The sequence below is a fragment of the Canis lupus genome, chromosome 34 (assembly GCF_003254725.2).
Source record: "Canis lupus dingo isolate Sandy chromosome 34, ASM325472v2, whole genome shotgun sequence".
Classification (NCBI taxonomy): Eukaryota; Metazoa; Chordata; class Mammalia; order Carnivora; family Canidae; genus Canis; species Canis lupus.
The window spans coordinates 27162717-27188401 of record NC_064276.1 but is presented as its reverse complement, the minus strand read 5'-3'; the positions used below and the strand labels follow the sequence as shown (position 1 = coordinate 27188401).

At 39.5% G+C, this 25685-nt stretch overlaps 1 protein-coding gene and 1 pseudogene across 26 annotated transcripts; one reads left to right on the top strand and one right to left on the bottom strand.

The window, feature by feature from the left end:
* Window positions 1-1986, bottom strand: part of LOC118353294 (translation initiation factor IF-2-like) — a 57432-nt pseudogene extending 55446 nt beyond the window's left edge.
* On the top strand, window positions 99-25177 carry B3GALNT1 (beta-1,3-N-acetylgalactosaminyltransferase 1 (globoside blood group)). 26 transcript variants are annotated; one of them, XM_035710275.2, is made up of 8 exons: window positions 101-239; window positions 1544-1585; window positions 1753-1924; window positions 2049-2137; window positions 15030-15198; window positions 17111-17179; window positions 20457-20552; window positions 23368-25177. In XM_035710275.2, the coding sequence occupies exon 8, from the start codon at window positions 23402-23404 to the stop codon at window positions 24395-24397; it is 996 nt and encodes a 331-aa protein (XP_035566168.1). In that variant the 5' UTR covers window positions 101-239; window positions 1544-1585; window positions 1753-1924; window positions 2049-2137; window positions 15030-15198; window positions 17111-17179; window positions 20457-20552; window positions 23368-23401; the 3' UTR covers window positions 24398-25177. The 26 variants fall into 26 exon arrangements, with proteins under 26 accessions (XP_025281221.1, XP_035566168.1, XP_025281227.1 ...); XM_025425442.3 differs by lacking the exon at window positions 15030-15198 and adding an exon at window positions 3645-3757; XM_049105859.1 differs by lacking the exons at window positions 1753-1924; window positions 15030-15198 and adding an exon at window positions 3645-3757.
* The last annotated feature ends 508 nt before the right edge of the window (window positions 25178-25685 follow it).

Sequence of the window (25685 nt, the reverse complement as noted above, 5' to 3'; positions counted from 1 at the left end):
GGACACCAGTCCACGGAAACCTGCCGCGTCCCACCTCGCCCCACCCCCTTCGTCCTCCGTGGATTCTAGGAGAACGCACCTTCCTTCTGCGATTGAAGAACTTGCCGAGGTTTCTTCTCCACCTCACAGCTCCTGGCGGCCTGGAACCAGCGAGTCCCCTCGGGGCCGCCTCGACGCCAGGCGTCCCCGCCGCTGGTAAACCGGGCAGAATCCTGGCCGCAGCCCCGCGGGCCTCTGAGGTGAAACGCGTACCTGAGGGCCCCGCGGCGGGAACGCGGGGCGGCGGCGAGGAGGCGGCGCGGGCGCGCCCCGACGGCGGGCGGCGGGCGGCGGCGGGCGGCGGGCGGCGGGCGGCGGGCGGCGGGCGGCGGGGGTCGCGCCCTCGGCGCTCGGGGCCCGCGCGTGCGTGCGTGCGTGCGTGCGAGCGAGCGAGCGAGCGTGCGAGGGGCTCCCGCGTGGTCTGCGCGCGCCCGGCCGTGCGTGCGGCTGCGGGAGGCCGCGAGCGCGCGCGGGGCGGCAGCGGCGGCCGCCAGCCCGGGGCGTGGGGGCGGCTCCGTGCGGCGCGCGGGAGGTGAGCGAGGCCGGGCGGCCGGGGGCGGCTCGAAAGCCCCGGAGACCGCGGGGCGCGCTGGCGGGCGTGGCCCCGGGGCTCGCTCCTCCGCTGGCGGCGCGGCGAGGCCGGCGAGGCCGGCGAGGCCGGGGCGGGCGGGCCCTCTCCCGGAGCAGCCGCGCCCGGGGCTCCGGCCTCCGCGCCGCGCCGCCGCCGGCCCCGCGGTGAGCGCGCCGGGAGGGGCTCGGCGGGGCCCCGGGCGGCGCGGAGGGGCGCGGGGCCGCGGGGGGGCCCGGGCGCGGCTGCGGGGAGCTCGCTGTCCTGCTGCGCGCTCGGCCGGAGGGCGCGGCCCCGGATCCCCGTCGCCCCGGGCCGCCCCCGCTCCCGCTCCGGGACCCGCCCGGGGACCCGCCCGGGGACCCGCTCCGGGGCGCGTTGGCCGCGACGCGGGGGGAGGCCGGGGGCAGGGGCTCGGGTTCCGCGGCTTTCCCAGCAGGCCCGGGCGGGGACGCAGCCCCGAGGCGGTGGGGAGAGGGCCTGGGAGGCCCCTGGGGGAGGGCTCTTCTCGTAGGGGAGGGACCGTGAGCAATATGCGCCCGAGGAGGAGAACGGGGAATTAGGCGGAGGGAAAGGGAACCCCGAGGAGCTAGGGCTGCACGATTTGGGGGAGGCGGACTTAACGGGCATACAGGCATTTTAAGAGAAATCCGAAAGGTGCAGTGGAGCCTCACTTTTCCAAGCAGCGAGGAATGATGCCAGCAGTGACAAGCACGCGTTGCATTCCGTGTTTCCTTCTCTTCCACTCCTCACTGTTGGCCTGGGAGGGAGATTTGCAGGGCAGAGATGGGTTTTTGGTTTTTTTGTCGTCCCCCCCCCCCCCCGCCCGTATTGTGCGCATAATGCCAGCGTTTAAGGACCTGGCTCCTTGGTCAGGAAAAGCTAGTAGCAAGGAACAGATGACCAAACCGTATCTTTTTTTTTTTCTGTGCTCAGAGGTGAAGTGAGAGCCGAGTTTGCAGTCTTCAACAACTGGGAGTAAGTTTGTGTTTCCGCTTTCCCCAGGTGTCTTAGGATGTAGGGAGGTGATTTTGTGCTCCCAGAAAGTGTTGATGCCTGATGAAAAGCACATCTGAGCTGGTATCAGTCTGGAGGAGGGAGCTATTTATTGAGAGATAAGAGTCTAAAACGTTTCTTTCTCCTAGACTAGAAGGTTCACTCAAGTCAATCGGTCGTTGTAAATTCCAGCCACGAAAATAAAGCCTGTTATCACAACAGTGGCCAAATTATAATTCCAGATTGGATACCTAAGGTGGTTTGAGAGCAGGGAGGAAGAAGGGAGGACCAAGGCTTTCCCAAAAATGAAGAGATGCTGAGGTATAATAACTTACTTCTGTAGCAGCTTGCTGGGTATAGAGAACATTGATTTTAGATGTCATGTTGCTCAATGTTGTTGAGTTGTGACTTAGATGTATTCTTTTTCTGTCCTTTTGCTCGGTAGTTCACAGCAAATCGCTTAATTAAAGCATGGAATATGGAAAACAGCAGAAAAACATCTCATCTGATTTAGTCTCATCTGAAATTCTGTAGGTAAGTTCATCTTATTTTAATTAAGAAATTCTTCTGACTGGTTAAAATGGACTGTAATAATCTCCTTTACACGGTTTTAAGGACCATTTACACAACCACAAATTCTGTTGTATATTCTAATATATATATATGTTTTTTTTCCCCTGAAGGATTTAAGGAGTTGTAAGTGTTAAGCTTTATTTTATTTTCTTAAAAACTTTATTTATTCATGAGAGACACACACACACAGAGAGAGAGAGAGAGAGAGAGAGGCAGAGATACAAGCAGAGGAAGAAGCAGGCTCCATGCAGGGAACCCGATGTGGGACTCGATCCCAGGACCCCAGGATCAGGCCCTCAGCCAAAGGCAGACACTCAACCACTGAGCCACCCAGGCATCCCAGTATTAAGCTTTATTAAACCATTTTGGATGATACATATGTTTCTAAAAGTTCGGTTACTGTTAAACTACTGTGGTATCTCAGGAGAAATTAATTATATAAACTTAATTTGGTTGTCATATTCACATTCACCTTCATATTCACCTTTTTATTCCTAAAAAGATACTCAAGTGAATATTTTTTCTCCTATTCTTTCCCCTTGAAATGGCTTGCCTTCTCTCTGTGCCCTGTCTGCAGCTCTGTTCTTTCCACCATTGGATGATACAGGGGTAGTCCCATTTGAGGAAGTGCCTTTATTGCATTCACAACTATATAATGTGCAGGCCAAATATGCTTTTTTTCTTACAGTTCTGACAGTTGTCATTGCTCATCCCTGCTCACTGCATGGTAACCACACTGTACAACTTGATGAATGGGGTCAAATGTGGGGGATCAGATAGGATGCCCTTAAATGGCCTTGTACAGCAGATGCATTCGGAAGTTGCAGTTCATTTGAGAGCTTGTCTTTTGCAAATATCTCTTTTTGGGACCACAAACGATGGTTTTGTTTCAGTAAAAAGTTGCCTATTATAAATATTGATTTGCTTTTGGCACCAGAGCTTTTGGTGCATTGTGAATTAGATGAGAGGGGAAAATGAGGGTATGTGCAGGAAGTGTGGTTTGTAGGAGGTTTGTCTAGATGAGGGGGAGATGAAGCTACGGAACATCCCTAGGGTGAGGCCCTGAGATGCTGCAGAATGGAAGATTTGGCTAGGGAGATAACCTGTACCCCTTGAAGCTCTGAGAAATGAGGTATACAGATAGGAGCCAGAAAGCTAGAATAGATTATTAACTTTTCATTCTATGTGTTTCTGACCCTGAGTTAGTCAGGAAGCCAGGCCTTTTGTTGTCCCCTTAGAGTATCCGTAGCCTAGGTTAATACTTATCAGCCCTGTCTACCCTCCAGGAACCGTGTTATATGGGGAACATGTTACCACCACCACTAGGATCCCCTCTTCAGTAATGAGGAAACACAGAGAAGAAAGATCTTAGAAGATTGAGATTTTCTTTCTTTCTTTCTCTCTCTCTCTTTCTTTCTCTTTTCTTTCCTTTTTCTTTTTCTTTTTCTTTTTCTTTTTCTTCTTTCAGCTCCATACCCACTGTAGGGCTTGAACTCAGGACCCTGAGATCAGGAGTCACATGCTCTACCAACTGAAACAGCCAGGCTTCCCAGGAGATTGAGATTTTCTTGATGTTCTAAGGTATGCCATTTCACGGGGCTTAGAACTCTTCCAGACCAGTAGCCTGTTTGGTAAATAAGGTTTATTAGAGCACAGCCACACCTATTTGTTTAATATTGTCTATGGCTCCATTTTTGCTACAAACAGAATCATGTGTCTGAGACAGAGACTGTGTGGCCCATAAAGAAAATTTGCTCCCTGCCCTTTTGCTTAAAATTTATTTTTTTCCATTCTGTGGCTGGAACATAGATTTCCGCTAAACTCCAAGCTGTGCATTTGGAACAGGCTCTTTAAACTTAGCATAAAGAAGCACTATATTTGGCTTCTATTTTTGGTAACAGACTTTGTTTTTAAGGATGGAGATACCCATTTTCTAAGACCAAAAAAAAGTATTATCAACTCTTCTTTCTTTCTTTCTCTAAACTGATAGTAGGTTCTATAATTTGCGTTTTTATCAAGCATCTCTATATTCTTAGAGTGCAAAGTTGGCTCCCTGCCATGTACCCTGACCACACATTTAGAGACATTTGATCTGGGAGGTCTCCCTCCCATCCTCTCTAGGTGGGCTTTACTCATAATGTTCAGTCTGGCCCTTAGAGTCCTAAACCTTCCTCCCTGCTCTGCCTAGTGTCAGCAACTTGAAGGCAAGGCAGGTATCTTTTTCCCCATTGCAGGAAAGCCTCTAACACAGGTCTGGCATATCAAATGAATAAATGAAGGACATACACTCAGATATCCAAGGGAAAGGTAATCAGTGACTTAGCCTGACAAACAAGAATGACAAAGATATGTAATATTCCTAACCTAGGTCAACAATGAGAAGAAATATTAACTAGAGCAGTTTCCCCTGTCCTTTTCCTCCAATGGGTAAAGCTGTTTATAACAAAACAGAGACAGGAAGCCCAGCTTTCAAGCCAGCCTTCCTGCTGTTCGGCCTGACTTGTACGATCTCTGCTCTGCTCCAGTTTTCCTAGATTCTCTCCAGACCCAGTCATCTTGTTACCTCTTCCCTCAGGCTGTTCCGTTCACGTGGCTGTTCAGGGGTGCCTCTCGCCCCTGAGTGCAGAGGTACACTTTTGTTCTGTTTGGGTGTTTAGGTCAGTATTATATCCTCACAGTCCAGCAAGAGCCCAAGAAGTATATGTTGAACACACGACTAGCTATGGAAAGCACGCTGGCTGTGATTAATCAGCCGATTTTGAAACCAGTGAGACAGTGTTTTGGGGCTCACTTTTCCAGGAAGACCATTTGGTGCCCTGCCCTCTTCAGAGAAGCTTAACTCTTGTGTGTTATCTAAGGCTTTCCTTGATCCTCAGGTGGAGGAACCCTTTTGAATATGGAGATAAGTTAGACAAGTGCTCTGAATCTCTTCTAGCTCCTGATGGTCATTGCTTTTGTATCTGAGTATTTGCTAGTGTTTACCAAAGCTCAGTAATTTATTCAGGGTTATTTGGAATATAAACTCATTATTAACATTATTCTTCTCAGTAATTCCTCCATTTCTGAAAAGTGGACTTGAAACACTAGTTGGAAATTGGGTGAGAATTAAAAAGAGCATGATTTGCTTGGAATTGAACAGTGTTTGCACATAGAATTCCCCCCCTTTTTTTAAGATTCTGGGTTAGCTTTGACAGTTCTGCATCCCTGAGGAAGATCAGAGGTATTGCTCTACGTGGAAGAGAGCCACATGGAAGATGGCAGGCCAGTGCAATTAACACAAATTAGGAAGGATGCATTGTGGTACAGTGGTTGTGGAGTCCTCTCTGGATGATGACCCCTGGATCCCCAGCCTTGCTTTTAGTTGTGAGACCCTAACTAATGATCAGGTCTCCACATCTCAGTCTCCTCAACTGGAAAATAAATGCGTAGTAGTAGTGCCTACCTCATAGATTGTTTTAATCAACATATAGTGGAAGTGCAGGAAGTTCTTACTGCAGTGCCAGGACCAAGCCAGGGCTTTGGCTAAAATTTTGGAGAGAGGACAATGTGAAGAAATTGGATAAAGTAGAAAGCAAGTTCTTTTTGACGTTAATTTTGTTTGCCCTGACAGAGTAAAGCATACTTCATTTTTGAGTGTTATTAAATTCAGCTAGGATAGTGGTTACAGTTCGTCCACTCAGTAAATAAAATTTGATTTTCTGTTATATGTCCAGCTGTGCTTGAAAGTAAGGAGGGACGTAAACTTATTAAATGTGCATAATCCTTAAAATAGATTGATGCCACTTGAATATTTCACACCTTGGTTTGAAAAGGTTAATGTATTTTGTAGTTCTCCTCCAGTTGCCAGAAGTACCTATTGTAGGACTTTTGACAGTTCAAATCATTCTCAGTTATGGGAAGATCATAGGCAGGAGGAAGATCATGGGAGAGGGGAGCTTGTACAGAAGAGGAACTGAAGAAGTTCACATTTGGCATGTGAACCTCTACTAGTAGTTCCTGTGGGCTTATATGTTCAGGGTAGTAAAACTTTAGGAACCTTAAGAGCTAGAGGAAACCCCATCTTTGGACTCTAAAAGGAAGCTTATTGGAGTGCCTAGCTGGCTCAATTAGAGCGTGTAACTCTTGATCTCAGGGTCGTGAGTTCAAGCCCCACATTGAGTGTAGAGCTTACTGGAAAAAAAAAAAAAGGAAAGCTCACTGATTTGGAGGGAGACTGTAGATAAACTAGAATTTATTTGCAAGTTTACATATACTGTAGACAGTATGGTATCATATAAGAGACATTGGGAGTTAGCTGCAGGCTCTATAAATGGAACAAATGTAAGCAAATAGTAGTAAGTTAGAGGAATATGTAGTGGACTCTAATAATGATAGGAGTACCATCTACAGAGTTCTGATTCGCTGGGATCAGATGGGGTTGGGCCTGAGGCTCTGCATTTCTAGCAAGCTCCCAGGTAGTGCTCATGCACTGTACTTTGAATGGTGAGATCTAGAACAGCACATTGGAATCACCAGGAAAGCTTTAAAAATCCTGCCATCTGAGCCTAACCTCTCTCTGCAACTCTCATTTAGTTAGTCCCCAGTATAAACTGGCTTCCAGTTTTTCAGGTTCTCTAAGATACTGTAATACAAAATACTGTAGCCAAATTTAAGAACCACTGGGTTTGGAAAGAAAGGGAAGAGAGAGGTAGCTGTCAGGCATCACTGGTTTTGTTTGTTTCTAGTATAATGAGAGGAGGTCAGAATGGTAAGCTTTATATTGCTTTGTTTATGAATTAACATGTTCAATTTGAAAGGGTGCTGGTAGGGAAATTTTCTTCATGATGTGTATTGATACGTAGTTCTCCCTCTTTATATGAAATAGGACACGACTGATGTGTGTAATTATGATTTGTATTAAACTCAGTGTGCACAGGACCTTGTTTGGACTATTAGGATTTCCGCCCTTTGCAGGACTGTTTTTTATGTGGAAGAGGAGTCATAATATTGCACAACTGGCAGTAGTTTTGTGATTATTCTTTAGTGATGGCACACATTTTTCACCTTGGATGACTCTAAATCTAGTATGCCCTGGCTTAGAATTTTATTGAAATGGGGTTTTTTGGTTGGTTTTTGCATTTTCATGTCTGGATCTTTAATATGAACATGATCAGAATTAGTGTAGCCTATTAGAAGAAGGCTTTGTATCACAAGAGAGCTGAAGACAAATAAGCATATCTAACAGATTCTGGAGTTTGCTTTTGGATTCAAATTATTCTTGGGGATATTTTCTTAATATATTAAATGGATAAAAGCACACTACCAGGCCATTTGTACGGCATTGAGATATCCACCTAGCACCCACTGTGTTGTAGGTTCCAGGGACATGGCAGTGAACAAGACATGTAAGACCTTTTCCTTTACAAACCTCAGATTCTTACAAAGGGAACAGACAGTAGGCAAATAGAAAATCCAAGTGGGTTCATTGCCTAGAGGAGAATAGCGAGGGGTGTGCTAGAAAGTATAGATTGGGAAACAACTTGAGAAAAGAGGTCAGGGAAGGACTCTCCTAAGTGGCATTTTGCTGGGATCTGAGGCAGGAGAAGGAGCCATCCTTTTCAGGAACCAGCTTTTGGGTTTGGGGACAGTAAGTGCAGACTTCCTGAGGGAAAGTTTGACACATTTGCAGCTCAGAAACGAAGCCATTATGGCTGAAATAGGGATGGGAGGAGGCATGGCAGCAAGATGAGGTGGGGGGACTTGTGTTTCCCTGAGAGACAGTATAGAGAGACAGACAGGATAGATAGATCTCCCTCAAAAAATGTTAACCAAAGCACTTTTTTTTTTTTTTTTTTTTTGGTGGGCTGTCTTGAAGATTAGGTGAGTTAGTGTCTGGTAGCAGTTCCTGGTGCTCTCACCACAGCTGGGCACCTAGGGCCAGGATATCATGTAGGTGCCTTCCAACATTGATTGTGCACAGTAACCAAATAAACAGAATGGCTGATTGGATTGCCAAGCTGTTCTAACTTTTTTTTAAAGTATAACATGCAAAAGAAAAAGTACAGATTAGAAAATTAATTATCATAGTGAACACACTGGTAAGCACCATCTAGGTCAAGAAATAGAATATGGCCAGAATGCCGGAAAGCCCCTTCATGCTCCTACCAGTTATTTTTCCTGTCTCCAGGGATTACCAGTGTCCTTGGTAATCTCTGACACTAGAGATTATTTTTGCCTGCTTTTCATCTTTGTGTAAATGGAATTATAGCGTCTGTTCTTTATGTGTCTTGTGGCTTCTTTAGCTCAACATTGTTGTGTTTGAGAGGCTCTCTAGAATGTCAAGTGAGGTAGTTTGTTCATTTCCATTTTGTATAACGGCCTGTTATATGAATTTGTTTCTCTCTTGTACCGTGGTGGTTTCCATGTTATAGTAATCATGGATAGTGTGCTGTTGTGAATGTTCTTGAACATTTTTTGGTGTTCCTATTTGCATATTGGTGAGTGTTCTACGTAGGACTGGAGTCACTCTATCGTAGGGTACATGTTTGTTCAGGTTTAGTGAATAATACCAAAAAGTTTTCCAAAAAAAATGAACCAGTTTGTATAATTTTTTGACTCCAAACTACTACTTAAATTTTTATTTATTCACCAAAATTAGTTTATTAATTCAGTGAATACAAAGATGATCTAGAACAAGAGTTTCCAAAGTGTGAGTTCAGTCCTGCCAGAAGCACTGAAGATTAAAATAGGTTTTTTTTTTTTTTTTTAAGATTTTATTTATTTATTCATGAGAGACACAGAGACAGAGACCTAGAGGGAGAAGCAGGCTCCATGCAGACAGCCCAATGTGGGACTCCATCCCGGGACTGCAGGATCAAGCCCTGAGCTGAAGGCAGATGCTCAACCACTGAGTCAACCAAGCATCCCTAAAATTGGTTCTTCAGATAAATTTGAGAAACACTGCATAATATATCCTCTTCTCAGACAATATACAATAGCATATTAAAAACTGAGAAGCCCTCCATAAGAAATACTAATTTAAGTTTATTTTAATGATTTCATGTTTTTTTGGTCTCTGGAACCCATTTGAAGGCTCTATAACACTTATGGATAAGAGATAGATGCAGCTATCTTTGCTGCCAGAAAGTTCTGGTGTTAATAAATGAGATGCAGATTTCTTCTCTGAGGATGGAGGTTTTATTTGATGATTAAAGCATTGGAAGCGCCATCCTGTTTTCGTCCCTGGAAGTTTTCTGGGCTTTTCTATTATTTGAGATGTTTCTTCAGGTATTGTGGATCAACGACCATATGGACAAGTGGTTACTGGTGGCCTCCTGTGCATTAGCATCGTGCTAGGCTTGTGGGATAGAGATTTTTTTGTTTAAATTATATAGAATCTACTTGGAGCATACATGTTTAGTTAATATAATCACAAGTTTAACTTTTATAAAATAGAAATTATTTTTAAATTATAAATATTTCTTCACAGTGATAAATGGCATTATTATTTAAAAAGTCAGTAACAAAATAATGGCGCATTTTCCTGTTGGGCCTTTTTATATTTTTCTATTCATTGATGTTTTAGATTCTTTCTACCCCTCTCTTGAACGTGTGATTTAGAACAATATCAGAGTTCGCAAAGCTCGACCTTCCTGAGAAAGCTTGTGCTAGGAGAGCAGCTGCCCTGTGCTCCCACTGTTAGGGTATGAGCCAATCCCAATTCTTAGGTCAGACCAGCTTGAGTCCTGTGACAGCATAGCGTGTCCACATATATCTACATAATGTACAGATACTGAGTGTCCCTTTAACTCCAGAAACTACTTAGTGTACTCACTGAATAGTCTGTGTTCTCCACATAAACCTCAGTAACTGAATTGGTATTGCGGTGCTAGGTTTATAGCTGGAAAAGATATTTTTGAGAAGTTAAGTAACTTCCCCAAAGTCACACAACCATTAAGTATTAAATACAAGATTTAGGTGAGCCATTTAACTCTGATACCCACGCATTTTTATTATAGTTTTTTTTCCCTGTTTTGATAAATTTAAAATACAGAGAAAACTGAAAATATAAGAGAAAGCCTATATTTCCATCACCCTGAATTAACAAATGCTAATACTTCATAGTATTTGTGGCTAGTCTTCTCTTTCCCCTTTTCACCACGTGCCCCATTCATTCTTCCACAGCGACACCCACACTGCTGAGTGTGGAAGATAGTCCAGCAGTTTCTTTAAAAAATAGTGTTGTGGGGGTACCTGGATGGCTCAGTGGTTGGATGTCTGCCTTTGGATCAGGTGGTGATCTCCAGGTCCTGGGATGAGCCCCACGGTCCCGCATCAGGCTTCCTGCATGGAGCCTGCTTCTCCCTCTCCCTATGTCTCTGCCTCTCTGTGTCTTTCATGAATAAACAAAATCTTAAAAAAAAAAAAAGTTTTGTGTGGGGGCACCTGGGTGGCTCAGTTGGTTGAGCAGCTAACTGGCTGTGGTGGGTGGGTAGCCTGCTTCTCTCTTTCCCTCTGTCCCTCCCCCTCCCTCAGCTCATGTGCATGTGCTCACATTCTCTCTTTCTCTCTCTCTCTCTCTCTCTCTCTCTAGTAAATAAAATCTTTGGAGAAAAAAATAGTTTTGTGTGTGTACTGCTTCTGAAAGCTCACTGTTTCTTGTGTGCAGTTTAAAACTACTTATATAAATGGTATGACATATTTATTTAATTTTTCAACTTCTATATTTTACTCACCATTTTATTTTGGGGGGATTACTGAGTGGCTCAGCGGTTTAGTGCCTGCCTTCGGCCCAGGGCAAGATCCTGGAGTCCCGGGATCGAGTCCCGCATCAGGCTCCCTGCATGGATCCTGCTTCTCCCTCTGCCTGTGTCTCTGCCTCTCTCTCTCTCTGTCTCTCATGAATAAATAAATAAAATATTTAAAACAAAACAAAAAAATATTTTATTTTTTAGTACTATCCAAATTGGTACTCTGTGTATAAATCCAGTTCATTCCTTTTAACTGTTGTTTTGTAGGAGTTCATTGGAAGACAGTACTAGATTTTATTTATTATCTTATGGATAGATATTTCATTTGCCTCAGATTATCTGTTTTCATAGCCCCATAGTGAGCATGCTTGCGCATGTCTCCATATGTGTACACAAATGAAAGCTTTTCTAGGATATAGTCCTAGGAAAGGAAAGTCTATTTTTTATTTTGCTAGATGCAACCATATTGCTTACCTACCAAAGGGCCAGTAATGGTGTGTACTTTGTGTATGACAAATAGCATTTACTCTAACACCTTATTAATAATAAACTTTTTGATATTTCCTGATGGGTTAAAAATTTGGTATCTGACTTTAATTTGAATTTCCATGATCACTAGTGACACTGACCCTCTTTTCATGTTTATCGGCCTTTCTGATTTCCTTTTCTGTGAACTTTTTACTTACGTGTCACCCATTATTTTGATTTATAAACTTTATACAAACAACATATGATTACAAATATATACTGTATATAAAATATAATGAAAAGATTCTGGATGCCAGCCCTTTGTTTTACTCGTATGTATCTTCTCTGAGTCTGTGGCTCTCCTTTTAACTTGTTCTGTAAGCTTTATGTATTTTTTTTGTAAGCTTTATATTTTAATGTTACCCAATGTATTTCTCATCTCTTTGATAGGATATGCTTTTTGTAACTTGTTTATAAAGGCTTTCCCGACACATAGGTTCACAAAGATATTCTGCTGTATTTTCTATAATAGTTTGAGCTTTCCTTTTTAAATTTCTTATATCTACTTGGAATTTTATTTTGAAAATAAATATGAATATGGATTTACTTTTGCCACATTTATTCCAAAACCATTTTATTGAATCTTTTTCCCCATTGGTTTGTGATGCACTCTGCCATTTTTCAAGTCCCAGCGTAGGTGTAGATCTGCTTCCGGGTCTTAGTGCTATTCAACTGTTTAATCTGTTTTTCTGCTGCTCTGTTTTAATTACTATAGCTCTGCGAGATGACTTCATAACACCTCACCCCAACTTCATTCTTTGTGTTCAAAATTGTGTTGGTTATTCCTAGATCATTAAGTTCCTTTCATTAATCCTATGAATTTATTAATTTGGGAAAGTGGAATCTTTACTTTTGAGTTATCTTATACCTGAGAATGCTCTCTCTTGTTTATTCACTTTTTTTTTTTTTTTGATTCTTCAGAAAAGATTTTTACTGTTCTGCACCAGGTTCCTGCACACTTTTTGTTAGCTTTATTTGAACTCTGTAGTTTTTGTTGGTGCTGTATTTTTCCTTAAATTTTTGGGTTTTTTATGTTTTAGATTACATATGTGAGCTCATATCCAGCATCTTGGTAAACCTGTTCGTTCTTGTATGTTGTCTTTCTCCCTTTGAGTTTTCGATGTAGGTGATTACATAATATAAAAATAATAGCAGGTTTTCTTTTCTTCCTTAACAGTTTTTTCATCTTATCTCCTCTTCTTGTTTTAGTGGACAGTAACACTTTCTAGAACAACACTGAACAGTACAGGCAATAATGGGCATCCTTGTCTTTTTCCTGACTTTTTAATAGAAATATTTCTAAAGTTTCATCATTAAATTTGCTACAGTTTCTCTGACAGGTTAGACACTTCCCTTCTGTTCCTAATATTTGTTTTTTAATAATCGTCTTTTTTGTTTTTCATTGTTTTCTGCTTTATCTTATCCCTTCTGTTTTCTTGTTTCTGTAATAATATTAGAATTATCTTTTTAACTTCTTGAGTTAAGTACTCAGCTCATTTATTTTCAGTCTTTTAAAAAATCTATTATTATGCTTGAAAGTCTGCATACTGTGTCATTCTATTTACATGACATTTTCTGGTTTGGCAAAACTAAAGGGATGAAAATGGAGGTCAGGGAAGAATTGATTAGGAGACATTAGTAGGGGGACCCCTGGGGGCTTAGCGGTTTAGCTCCTGCTTCAGCTCAGGTTGTTATCCTGGGGTCCTGGGATTGAGTCCCACATCGGGCTCCTGCATGGAGCCTGCTTCTCCCTCTGCCTGTGTCTCTGCCTCTCTCTGTCTCGAATGAATGAATGAATGAATGAATGAATGAATAAATAAAATCTTCTTAAAAAAAAGGAGACGTTTGTAGAATTTTTGTTGTGATCACAATTGCTTCATATCTTGATTGTGCTGGTATCTACTTGTACAGAACAGTAAAATTAAAAGGGTGAATTTTATTGTATATAAATTATACACCATCTTTAAAAAATTAGTTTTCTTAAAAAAGTTAGTTTTCTGTAAGGACTGCTTTAGTTATATCCAGTATGTTTTTATATGTACCACTTTAAAATGAAAAGGGAAAAATTTTTATTTTCATTGTTTTGAATTTTGATGTATTCAAGTGTTTTAAGAATCAAGATATTATAAAAACTATATAACTTACAAAGTAATATAACCAAATAATAGTATTAAGTAATATAACAGGGAAATATAAAGTAATATAAGAAAGGGATGCTCTTGGGGTGGCTGGGTGGCTCAGCTGGTTAAGTATCCGCCTTTGGCTCAGATCATGAGCTCTGCATCAGGCTGTCTGCTTAGTAGGGAGCCTGCTTCTCCCTCTGTCCTCTGGCTTGTGCTCTCTCTCTTGCTCCATCTCAAATAAATAAAATCTTAAAAAAAAAAAAAAAAAAAGAATGTTCCTACTCCTTTTCTGATCTCCTCTATTCTTCCCTGCCCATTGTATGTGTCTTTCCATTGTTTTTCTCATACACATACAAATATATATATTTTTTTCTTTTCCTTTTTTAAAAAAAGATTTATTTATTTTAGAGGTGGGGGGCAGGTGGAGGGGCAGAGGGAGAGAATTTCAAGATTTCAGACAGACTCCCTGCTGAGCGAGGATTCCCAACGTGGAACTCTGTCTCACAACCCTGAAATCATGACCTGAGCCAAAATCAAGAGTTGGATGCTTAACAGACTCAGTCACCCAGGTGCCCTATTTCTCTTTCTTTTAATACGAAAGTTAGCACATTGTAAACATTGTTCTACATCTTCCTTCTCCACTTAATACTTTCCAAAAATCTTTCATGTCAGTACTTAGAAAATATCTTCATTCTTTTTTTTAAAACATCTGTATAGTATTCCATTGTTTTGGATGTATCATTGTTTATGTAAGTAATACCTTGTTAATGATTCCTTGGGTTATTTCTAATTACTTGCTATTATAATGTTGTATCTAATAACAATAAAATGTCTTATCATTTTAGACATAAATGACTGTGCCTAAAGTAAATTCCAGGAACAAAATTACTGAGAAAAGAGTAAATGTATAAGTAATTTGTACAAATTTATTACCCTCCAGAGAAGTGTTAACCATTTTCTATTCCACCATAACGAATGAGAGAGGGAATTGTTTCCTTAATTCTCTTTAGTTTTTATTACTGAAATTTTTAAAAATAAATACAGATATCTTGACTTTCTATTCTTATATACTCTTAATAATAGGACAAATTTTTTGAATTTTATTTTTAACAGCTTTATTGAGGTATGACTTACATACCATAAAATTATTTCATCTTAATCATACAATTCAGTGACTTTTACTAAATTTACAGTTCTGCAGCCATCACTAAATCAAATTTTAAATATTTCCATTACTCCAAAATGATTCTTTATCTCCATTTGCAGCCAGTTGTTGATGCTACCCCTAAGCAACCACTAACCTGTCCATAAATTTGCCTTTTCTGGAGTCATACACACACACACACACACACACACACACACACACACACGGTCTTTTGTTTCAGGCCTCTTTTACTTAGCTTAATGTTTTTTAGATTCATCCATGTTTTGAGTTTTTTTTTTAAAGGTGTTTGTTTTTATTTATTTTGAAAGAGAGAGAGGGTGCATGCAAACAGTGGAGGGGCAGAGTCAGAGGGAGAGAGAATTCCAGTCAGACTCCACACCGAGCACGGAGCTCAATGCAAGGCTTGATCCCAAAACCCCAAGATCATGACCAGAGCTGAAATCAAGAATCAGACACTCATCCAACTGAGCCACCCAGGTGCCCCCATGTTCTGAGTTCTTAAAACTGATATTTATTATAGCTTGTATTAGTACTTTGTTTCTTTTTGTAACTGTATAGTATTCTGTTGTATAGATATACCACATTTATTTACTGGAACATTTTCTTTTGTAGCTGGTTAACATTTTTGCACATAAATAGATTAATAATCTTTTTGGCATCAGCTAATACATAGATTGTATTCATATTTCTCCAGGACCCAGTCCAGGACCATACATAGCAATTTGTGTGTCCTTAAATCATTTTAAATCTATAGCTATCCCTTTTTCCTCTTGGTAATAACTAGCTGAAGATTTCATGCTAATTGACAATCCCAGCTCTTAGATTTCTTTGAATGTTGCCTATGGTGTTCCTTAGCTTGTTGTGTTCTCGGTATTTTGTATAAATTTTGATTTGGTTCCAATTGAACAGTTTTGGCTAGGATTCATCAGAGATAATATTGTCATTCCATACTGTATCTCGGTGGGAGATAAATAGTATGTGTTTGTTCTACCATTTATAATGCTAACTTTGATTATTAGCACTCTAATTCTGCCAGTATAAAATTTATATTGTTTCAGTCCTTGTAGGTAAAGGGTCATCTTTGTGGTGTTACTTTAGCACCACACAGATGTCCGATTCCTTATTAATCTTTACTTTGATGACTAAAACACTGATTAATAATCATTGCCTGGAAGCATCTACGTGGCTCAGTGGTTGAGCATCTGCTTTTGGCTCAGGTCGTGATCCCGGAGTCCTGGGATCAAGTCCCACATCACACCCCCCAAAGGGAGCCTGCTTCTCCTTCTGCCTGTGTCTCTACCTCTTGCTCTGTGTCTCTCATGAAAAATAAATAAAGTAAAATAAAAAATCATTGCCTGAATCCATAATTTCACGAGAGGTTGCAAAATGATACTTTTCTTGTTTTGTCATTCTACCTACATTTATAATTGGCATTTTTCTTTAGAGAGGAGTTTTTCCTCTTTGGTTAGAGCTGTTTGTCTTCCCTGAACTACAGAGCATTCTTTAAAACAAAAAACAAAAACAAACCCCACAAAGCCTTGTCTTCTTTCCAACCCCTTGCCCCAAACCAATAGTTTTAAATTAAGGAGTTGATGTAATAATGCCTTACTGAAATGTAATAAATTCATCTTATTCAGTTGCACATATTTTACACTTTCCAGTATGGTATTCTCTTTAAATTTATGGATTAAACAGAAATTGTGTGTGTATAAGGATGTTGAGTTTCCAAACAAGTTTCTTTTGTTAAGAGTTTTTCAAGTTACATTTTTGTTCTATTGCGGTCAAATAATGTGGTCTCTGTTAAATTAAGGTTTGTTTTTGTTTTATTTAAGTAATCTCTACATCTAACATGGGGCTTGAACTCCTGACCCTGGGATCAGGAGTCACATGCTCTATCAGCTGAGCCAGCCAGGCATCCTTGTTAAATTGAATTTTAAAGATTCTTAAAATGGCTTATATAACCTAACATCAATTTTTAAATAAATGTCTCATGTGATTTTGAAACAAATATTACTATTCTATTAAATTACATTTGTTAATATTATTTGAAATACTCATATCCTTATTTTTGGCCTGCTTGATGTATTAGTTATTTAGAGGGATTTGTTAAAAACCTCCCATTAGGATTATAGATTTTTCCATTTGTACTGATACTTTTCAGAGTTTGCTTTATATATTTTTGAGGCTTTGTTTTTATGTTTATGTAGCTTCATGATTGTTAAATTATCTTATTGGATGGCTCCTTTATTGGTAGCACAATTTTCTTGTCCCTTTTAATTGCTGTTTATTTAAAATATGTGACATTAATATTTAATTGTAGCAGCCTTCTGATTGGCATTTTCCTGATATGTTTTCTTATTTACTAATTTTAAAATTTTTGTTGTTTTAGGCATGTGTCTTATAAGCAGTATAATAGCAGAATTTTAAGCCAATTTGAGAGTCTCTTATCTTTTAGTAGGTGAGTTTATATTCACTCTGACAATATATTTATATTTACTTCTTTTATTTTTTTAAACTTCTCATTTTACTTTTTTTTAGAAGGGGTGGGGCAGAGGGAGAGGGAGAGAGAATCTTGAGCAGACTCCATGCCCAGGGCAGAGCCAGACGTGGGACTTGATCTTGTGACCCTGAAATCATGACCTGAGCTTAAACCATGAATGCCCAACCAACTAAGCCACCTGGGGCCACCATTTGTATTTAGTTCTGACATATTTTGTGTTTTCTATTTGCCATGCATTTTCTCTGCCTTTTTTTTTTTTTTTTCTCTTCTTCTACTCTCTATTGAATTGATAGCTTGCTTTGTTCCTTTTATTTCTCAGTGTGGAAGATATATATTCCACCTATCTGTTATATCAATGGTCCTTCTGAAGGTTAATATATATTCTTAAATGAATTTTTTTGTATAGTGTTAAAGTTTATCACTCTTTCCTTGTGCCTTCTGAATTAGGTAAGAATATTAACATTTTAATTTTGTAAAAATCTATTTATAGCAACGCTGTCATTTTTATGTTATTTTAGTTTCACTTTTTCTGACCACATTAAAAAAAATCATTTTTGTTCTTATTATTCTCTCTCTTGTTTTACTATCTGTATTAGTTTTTACTATCTTTTAATTATCTCCTTGCTTCTGTTTGTTTCTTTGATGCCATTCCATCCTCCTGAGTTCATTTTTCTACATTCTGAAGTATAGTCCTTTGGTACTTTCAGCTAGAGTTTGTGGACTTTATAAGTCCTGCTCTGTTTGAAAGTGTCTTTATTTCACTTGAAATCTCTAAAATTTAGCTATAAAAAAGGTACAGTAAAATCAACTGACCTAGTATATAGAGTTATTGAGGGGAACTAATAATATTTGTTGTGAATACTTCATAAACTATTTTAGATATATGTGAGTGTGTGTGTGTGTGTATATACACATATATAAGTGCTAATATTATTAGCTAATATAAATTCTATTAGATTTATATTAATATAAATATATTTATATTAATATATAAATATAATTTAATATAATCACATAAAAATTATATAATATAATTACATATAAATATTATAATTACATAATTATAATATTATATTATAATTAATAAAATATAACCTAATATAAATCCAATTACTATGTTTTGAGATTTTTATTTTTTATTTTTTTATTTTTTATTTTAAAGATTTTATTTATTTATTTGAGAGACGCAGAGAGAGAGAGAGAGAGAGGCAGAGACACAAGCAGAGGGAGAAGCAGGCTCCACTCAGGGAGCCCGATGTGGGACTCGATCCTGGGACTCTGGGATCACACCCTGAGCCGAAGTCAGACACTTAACCACTGAGCCGCCCAGGCAGTCCCTTGAGTAGATTTTTAAAATCATTCCTTACTATATTGAGATAATATTCACTGGAATAAGAGAGAATAATACCAAATAGAAATATCATGAATTGGTCACACTTTGAGAGAAGAGCTAGGATAAGATGAAACTCAGATCCTGACTACAAGCTTAGGGTTGCTGCTGCTCAGTGGAACTTTGAGATACACAAGGATAAAATTAAATTTTTTGGCTTTGTTTTTATGTATTTACGAAGACTATGCATCATAGCATGGAAAAATCCATATGATACAGAAAGAAAAATGAAAGAAAGAAGAAATCTGCCAGAAATCCCACAGAATAAAAACCATTGACATATTGGAACACATGATTCTAGAAATCTTGCTCAGCATATGTGACTCTGTGTGTTTATAGATCATTATCTTTTCATATTTCAAAAGGACTCATAGCCCATAAGCAGTTTTGCAACTGCATTTTTCATTTAGTAACATATCAAGGGAATATAAGTAAGCTTCATTTTATATAATGAATAAACATATGTTCCTGTATGGATGTATCATAATTTTGTTGAACCAGTTCCCTAGTGGGAGGCATTTAAATCAGATATTTTTCGTATTATAAATTGGGCATAGTCACCTGTTTATTTCTGTAGGATAAATTGCTAGCAGTAGTATTGCTTGGTCAAAGGGTGTACATATTTAAAATTTTTCTATATGTTTTCAAATTCCCCCCCCCAAGTGCACGAGAATGTCTTTTTCCTCACACATACTGAGTATTGTTATATTTTTTCCTTGAATTTGCTGGTTTGCGATTTTTGTCAATATTTCTACTTGTGCATTTGAACATCTTTTCCTGTTTTATTGATCACTTTTGAGCGATCAGTAGTTCTTTTGAGAACTTCTCTTTTGACCATTTATTCTCTTATAGTATAATTCATCTTGTTCTTAATTTATGTTAAGTCTCTATTTTTATTGGGCTTACAAATCTTTGTCATGAAATTTCAGGTGTTTTTTTTTCCCCCCAGGTGGCTTTTTATCTTTAACCTTGTTTGTGCTTTATATTGTTGTTTATTTTTTCAGTTTTTTGTTTTTATATTTTTGCTTTTCAGTCTTGTTAAGAAATTTTTGAAATTTTGATCAAAATTTCATTTATGGGTTCTATGCTGTTTCCTTACAGTTGAGTAATTAAAAGATCTTCCCAACTTCAAAACTATTAAAATATTCATATTTTCTTTTAGTGCTATGAAAGGTTCATTTTTTTCTCGCTTGAATCTTTAATCCATTGGGAAAATTTTTTGTATGAGAGGTATCTGATATATGTCAGTGCCTCCCTGCTTTTTGTGTCTTGCTCTGGTTTTCAAACTGACTAGTAGAAACCAAGATACGAACATACTGAATCATGGGAGAAAGTGGGATTTGCCTCACTGTTTCTCTTCTCACAGTTTATTAATGCTCCTGGGGTATTTGTGAATAGAGATGTAGGTTCAAAGGAGAAGGGTGGGTTGGGAAGTAGTAGTTGACAGTCGCATGTCGGGGTTGCCTCCTGTGAATGCATCTGTGGAACAGACAATTAAAGAGAGGATACCAGACAGTATCTCTTAGAAGTTTTGTGTATCACTTATTTTAGTGACCCTCAAGTTCTTAATCAGGGAAATGAAACTGGTAGCGTGCCCTAGGACAGTGGTTAAGGTAAGAACTTGGATGTATGTTTTAAGCCTTGAATACCAAGTGCTCTTTTCCCATGATGAAGCCATGAACTCTCTGAGTTCTGTGGACTGGTAGTGACTTAACTTTTTATTTCAGTATCTGTTGCTAGTTCAGAAAGAAATTAGAGGAGGTGGGCTGGCTTCTTTTCTCCTCTTTGACCTCTGATCTCCTGACTCATAAGTAAATGCTGTTAAGTTTCTTATCTATCTTACAGAAATTTCAAACATTATTTTTGACTGCTGCAGACTACTGAATATCCAGTTGATGAAATTGAAGGTCTTTTACCCAGAAGAAATAAATCAAGAAGTAGGTAAGAAATGGAAATATATTCATGGCTCTGAAACATTTTTCTTAAAGTAGTAAGAGTTCATAAAGATTATTTTTGTAGGATAACTCCTTTGACAATAAAAATCAATGTAGAGAACACAAACAGGATAGAATAGCTGCCAAGAGAGGAACACAGCTGGTGATGACAGGACTCTATTTATTGAACACTTAACGGCCAGCGATGTGTTTTGTACACGTTATCATCCCCATTTACACTGTCCTGACATCTTTAGTGTAGAGATACAGAAACTGAGGTTATAAGAGAATAAGAACCCGCCTGCTCACCTTGTTTGTTGAGGGACAGAGCTGGGGAGTGACTCTGGTCTCTCCCTTTAGAACCACCTGTGCTGTGGGTAATCTACAGTCTGTCTGGCCAGTCCTTTAAAGACCTTTCCCCTTTTTTGGACCAGAAAGCTCCTCTTCTCCTCGCTGGCACTTTATTATCTTTGTGGACCCACAAGGAGTAGATGTCACAACCATAGTCCCATTTTCACATTTAGAAACTGTGGCTTATAGGATGCACGTAAGATAACTTTTGTCATAAGATTTGCTGTTTTAGGGATCCCTGAGTGGCGCAGCGGTTTAGCGCCTGCCTTTGGCCTGGGACGTGATCCTGGAGACCCAGGATCGAATCCCACATCGGGCTCCTGGTGCATGGAGCCTGCTTCTCCCTCTGCCTATGTCTCTGCCTCTCTCTCTCTGTGTGACTATTATAAATAAATAAAAAATTAAAAAAAAAAAAAAGATTTGCTGTTTTGAGTTCTTCCCATTACTGAAGGGGAACAGGGCCTTCGTTGCCTATGTGCAATTATAAATGCTGCTCCTCAACAGGATACTTTCTTCCTGTTTGTCTGAAGTGTATTATAATGGGCTGATTTGTTAGATAAGACGTAAAACTGTCATCTGACAACTATTGTCATAAATTTACAAATCGTCGTTGGCTAAGGTGTAAATTGAGCATCGTAAGGCTGTGCAGTGTCTAGTAGCCAGATGAGGAGAAAATGTAAGAGGTTAATTATTTCTCTAATCCTTTCTCTAGGTCTCTCTGTTTCATGTTTTTCCGAGCTGGCTGTGTAGCCTAGTAAGGTGGAGAAAGGAAAATGAAGTGGAATACACAGACCTACCTTTTATTCATATACAACTAGAAATAGCATAACACAAAAGTCTGTGTTCATTGCACTCCTGCTGTAGGTCTTTCTCTGTCTTGCACTTTCATTATGTGAGAAAAACTTTGCCAACAAAGTCATAGACTATAAACCAAGAGGCAAGACGCATATATGTGAAACTGGAGAGTTTGTCAGAACATTCCATTGTATCATGCACCATAGAAAGGAAAGATTACCGTGGCCAGAACTAATCAGGGCAGGTAAGATATGGCCAGATAGAGAGGACACGGAGTCTTGGGATCCTGTCATCTTCATAGTATTAAGAGTAAGAACAGCTGTGTGTCCAAAGACCTAAGATTGACCCAGGGTGGAACCCTTGGGAGGCCAGCCATTCCATATAATGACATTAATGTATACTTTCCATAACAAATTCTGGCTTCCGAGGAGCCCTCCCCGCAGCTGATTGTAGATGAAAGGACACTGTCAGAACCTACTCCGCCTGCCCCTCATGTTGTTGATTTGTCCCTTATTTTGAGGTCCCATAACATTTGATATAAACAGGTTGTGCTACACCATCCTGCCATGTTTCCCTGTTGCCTTGGGATTTTCTTCTTCTCCCATCTTCCTTTGGTCTTGGTGCCTCGTATAGTCTGTGAAGATCTAGGAACCACTTAGTATGTGTTTGTCTTATATCTTGATCCCAGGAAAGCTGTGCAAGGTCCTGAATTGTAAACCAGCCTTGTCCTTGGGATCTAGCGCAGAGCAGGGGCTGCACTGTCACTGCGGGCTGAGTGCTCTGTGTCTCCTAACTCTGTTCTCATCTCAGCTAGGTGGGGGGGATTGAGTATAAAAGCACGTGTTCTTGGAGGTTCCATCCCATGATTCTGATCTGGCACAGGGTTTCTGAAATAGACTAGAATGGGAAACACATGAACACTCAGTACTAGGGACAGGCCTTTAATATTAAGCCCTTGCTATTCAGACTGAGCACTGAGTTCAGCCAGTGAGGTAAAAGGGGAGCTGGGATGTGTTTTGGGCAAATAAAAGCTATTGCAGTCTTGAGCATTTAAAAAGCTATGGAGATGGTTATCCTGCTTATGTCTAGAGGGCTTGCCTCTCAGGTGAAGAGTCTCTGCTTTCATCTCATTTCACATGAATAATTAATTGTAGCTACTGGGTTTTCCTTATTCCAGATTTGCTAGAATGCACATCAGATCACACATAGGAGAAAGACCTTTGGTTTAATGGGACATGTTGCTGGTAATAGCTCTTTGCATTAATTTCTTTACTTCTTTTCCATAGCAGTGAAGAAGAAATGTGGCTTTTTTTGTTTTTGTTTTTGTTGCAGGTTTATTTTTTAACCTCCATTACACATCTCTCCCTGTCCCTCTGGACATTCAGGACAAAATCCTATTTCAACAGTTATTTAAACCAAACAAAAATTATTTTCCCAAAGCAAAGAAGGATATGTTTTTAACCTCGGTCTTAATGTAAAAAGCTAAAATGCACTCTTGGTTGTTGGTATACATTTGCTTAGAGTTAAATGAAATTAAGTAGGTTCAGATCAGGATGCTGGGTTTTGTTTGGGAGCTTTCGTCCCAACTCTTTCACTTTAAGTAGATGAATCAATTATCATTTAATAATGAATCTTGGGTACTGGAGTACTAACCAGCTCTCTGATAAATCTTGCAGGACCTGAGGCTCACGTGCTTCTGAGCTGCTGTGGATGGCCCTCTCTCTCTTGACCACCCTTCCGAGTAGGATGTCACTGAGATCCCTCAAATGGAGCCTCCTCCTGCTGTCACTCCTGAGTTTCCTTGTGATGTGGTACCTCAGCCTGCCCCACTACAATGTAATAGAACGTGTAAACTGGATGTACTTCTATGAGTATGAGCCAATTTACAGACAAGACTTTCGCTTCACACTTCGAGAGCATTCAAACTGCTCTCATCAGAACCCATTTCTTGTCATCCTGGTGACCTCACACCCTTCAGATGTGAAAGCCAGACAGGCCATTAGAGTTACTTGGGGTGAAAAAAAGTCTTGGTGGGGATATGAAGTTCTTACATTTTTCTTATTAGGCCAACAGGCTGAAAAGGAAGACAAAATGTTAGCATTGTCCTTAGAGGATGAACACCTTCTTTATGGTGACATAATACGACAGGATTTTTTAGACACATATAATAATCTGACCTTGAAAACAATTATGGCATTCAGGTGGGTAACTGAGTTTTGCCCCAATGCCAAGTACATCATGAAAACAGACACTGATGTTTTCATCAATACTGGCAATTTAGTGAAGTATCTTTTAAATGTAAACCACTCAGAGAAGTTTTTCACAGGTTATCCTTTGATTGATAACTATTCCTATAGAGGTTTTTATCAAAAAGCCCATATTTCATACCAGGAGTATCCCTTCAAGGTGTTTCCTCCATACTGCAGTGGGTTGGGTTATATAATGTCCATAGATTTGGTGCCAAGAATCTATGAAATGATGAGTCATGTAAAACCCATCAAGTTTGAAGATGTTTATGTTGGGATCTGTTTGAACTTATTAAAAGTAGACATCCATATTCCAGAAGACACCAACCTTTTCTTTTTGTATAGGATCCATTTGGATGTCTGTCAACTCAGACGTGTGATTGCAGCCCATGGCTTTTCTTCGAAGGAAATTATCACATTTTGGCAGGTTATGCTAAGGAATACCACATGCCATTATTAATTTGACTAAAGCCTAGAGAAAGACAGGGTATTCTGTGGAAAGTATTAAAATGACTAAAATCTCCAATGGCAAACTCATGGGAAGGTCACTGTGTTGACTTAACACTGAACTGAGGCTCATGAAGTGCCCACGGACTAGGGACTGGAGGGTTACACTCGTGGTTTATTTAGACAGAAATCAAGTCTGGCCCTTAGAAGGTGATAATAAGAGGAATTACATGTCTTATAAAGGAAGCGGAGATTTTTGTTAATAAAATTAATAGGACCAAACTATCTGAACATGCCATTCTAGAAACTAGAACTTGTGAAAAGGGTTTCATTGAATTATAAGCTCATTAGTCCATAACAAAGAGCAACGTGGAGTTCTATTCATCGAACAGTCTAGTCAGGTAAGGGTTTTGTGTATATCTTACGTGGATTACCAGTTTTTCAAAATATATAGTTCTGTGTAAAAAAACTAAAATTATACTAAGCAAAATTTCATCCATTCTGGTCATTCAGAAAGTACTTTAAGATGTTACAGCATTTCACAGTTATGAACTGTTATGAATTACTGTTTAATATTACTTAGGACTTTCTGGTGTTTGAGTGTTATGGTCATTTCAATACTGTATAAAGATAATAGTAAATCACCCTTTACATTTGAACTTTTTTCCAGTTACTTCACTGATGAGTTTATTTAATGTAAAGTCATTGGTCATTATAGCATATCGGTAATCTCTTGGACTTTGATAAATGTTTTACCATGGTAATGTAGAGAAGAATTAAAACAAGATCTGAATTATTGTCTTGTTTTTATTTATTTTTTATTTTTTTAATTATTTATTTATTTATGATAGTCACACAGAGAGAGAGAGGCAGAGACACAGGCAGAGGGAGAAGCAGGCTCCATGCACCGGGAGCCCGATGTGGGATTTGATCCCAGGTCTCCAGGATCGCGCTCTGGGCCAAAGGCAGGCGCCAAACCGCTGTGCCACCCAGGGATCCCTATTGTCTTGTTTTTAAAAATATATTCCCAGTGTTTTTATGTCACTCCATCTGTCTCATTTTTTTCACTGAGAAATTAGGAATAAAACAATGCCAGGCAGCACCTTTTCCTTTTGGAAAGGACTCTGAAGACAGAAAAGGAAAGAGAAAACCCCTTGGCCAGAGTATTATGAATATTATTGATCTGTGTGTTCTCATTAACAATCAGTTTGAGAATAAAGAGGGGGGGAAATGGTGCTGCTATTATTACTAGTTTCACATCAAAAGGAAAACCCTAATCTGCGGTCAAAGATCATAACTGA

Coding starts and splice junctions, on each gene's coding strand:
- B3GALNT1 (XM_025425436.3), top strand. CDS start 23,402: ATGGCCCTCTCTCTCTTGACCACCCTTCCGAGTAGGATGTCACTGAGA.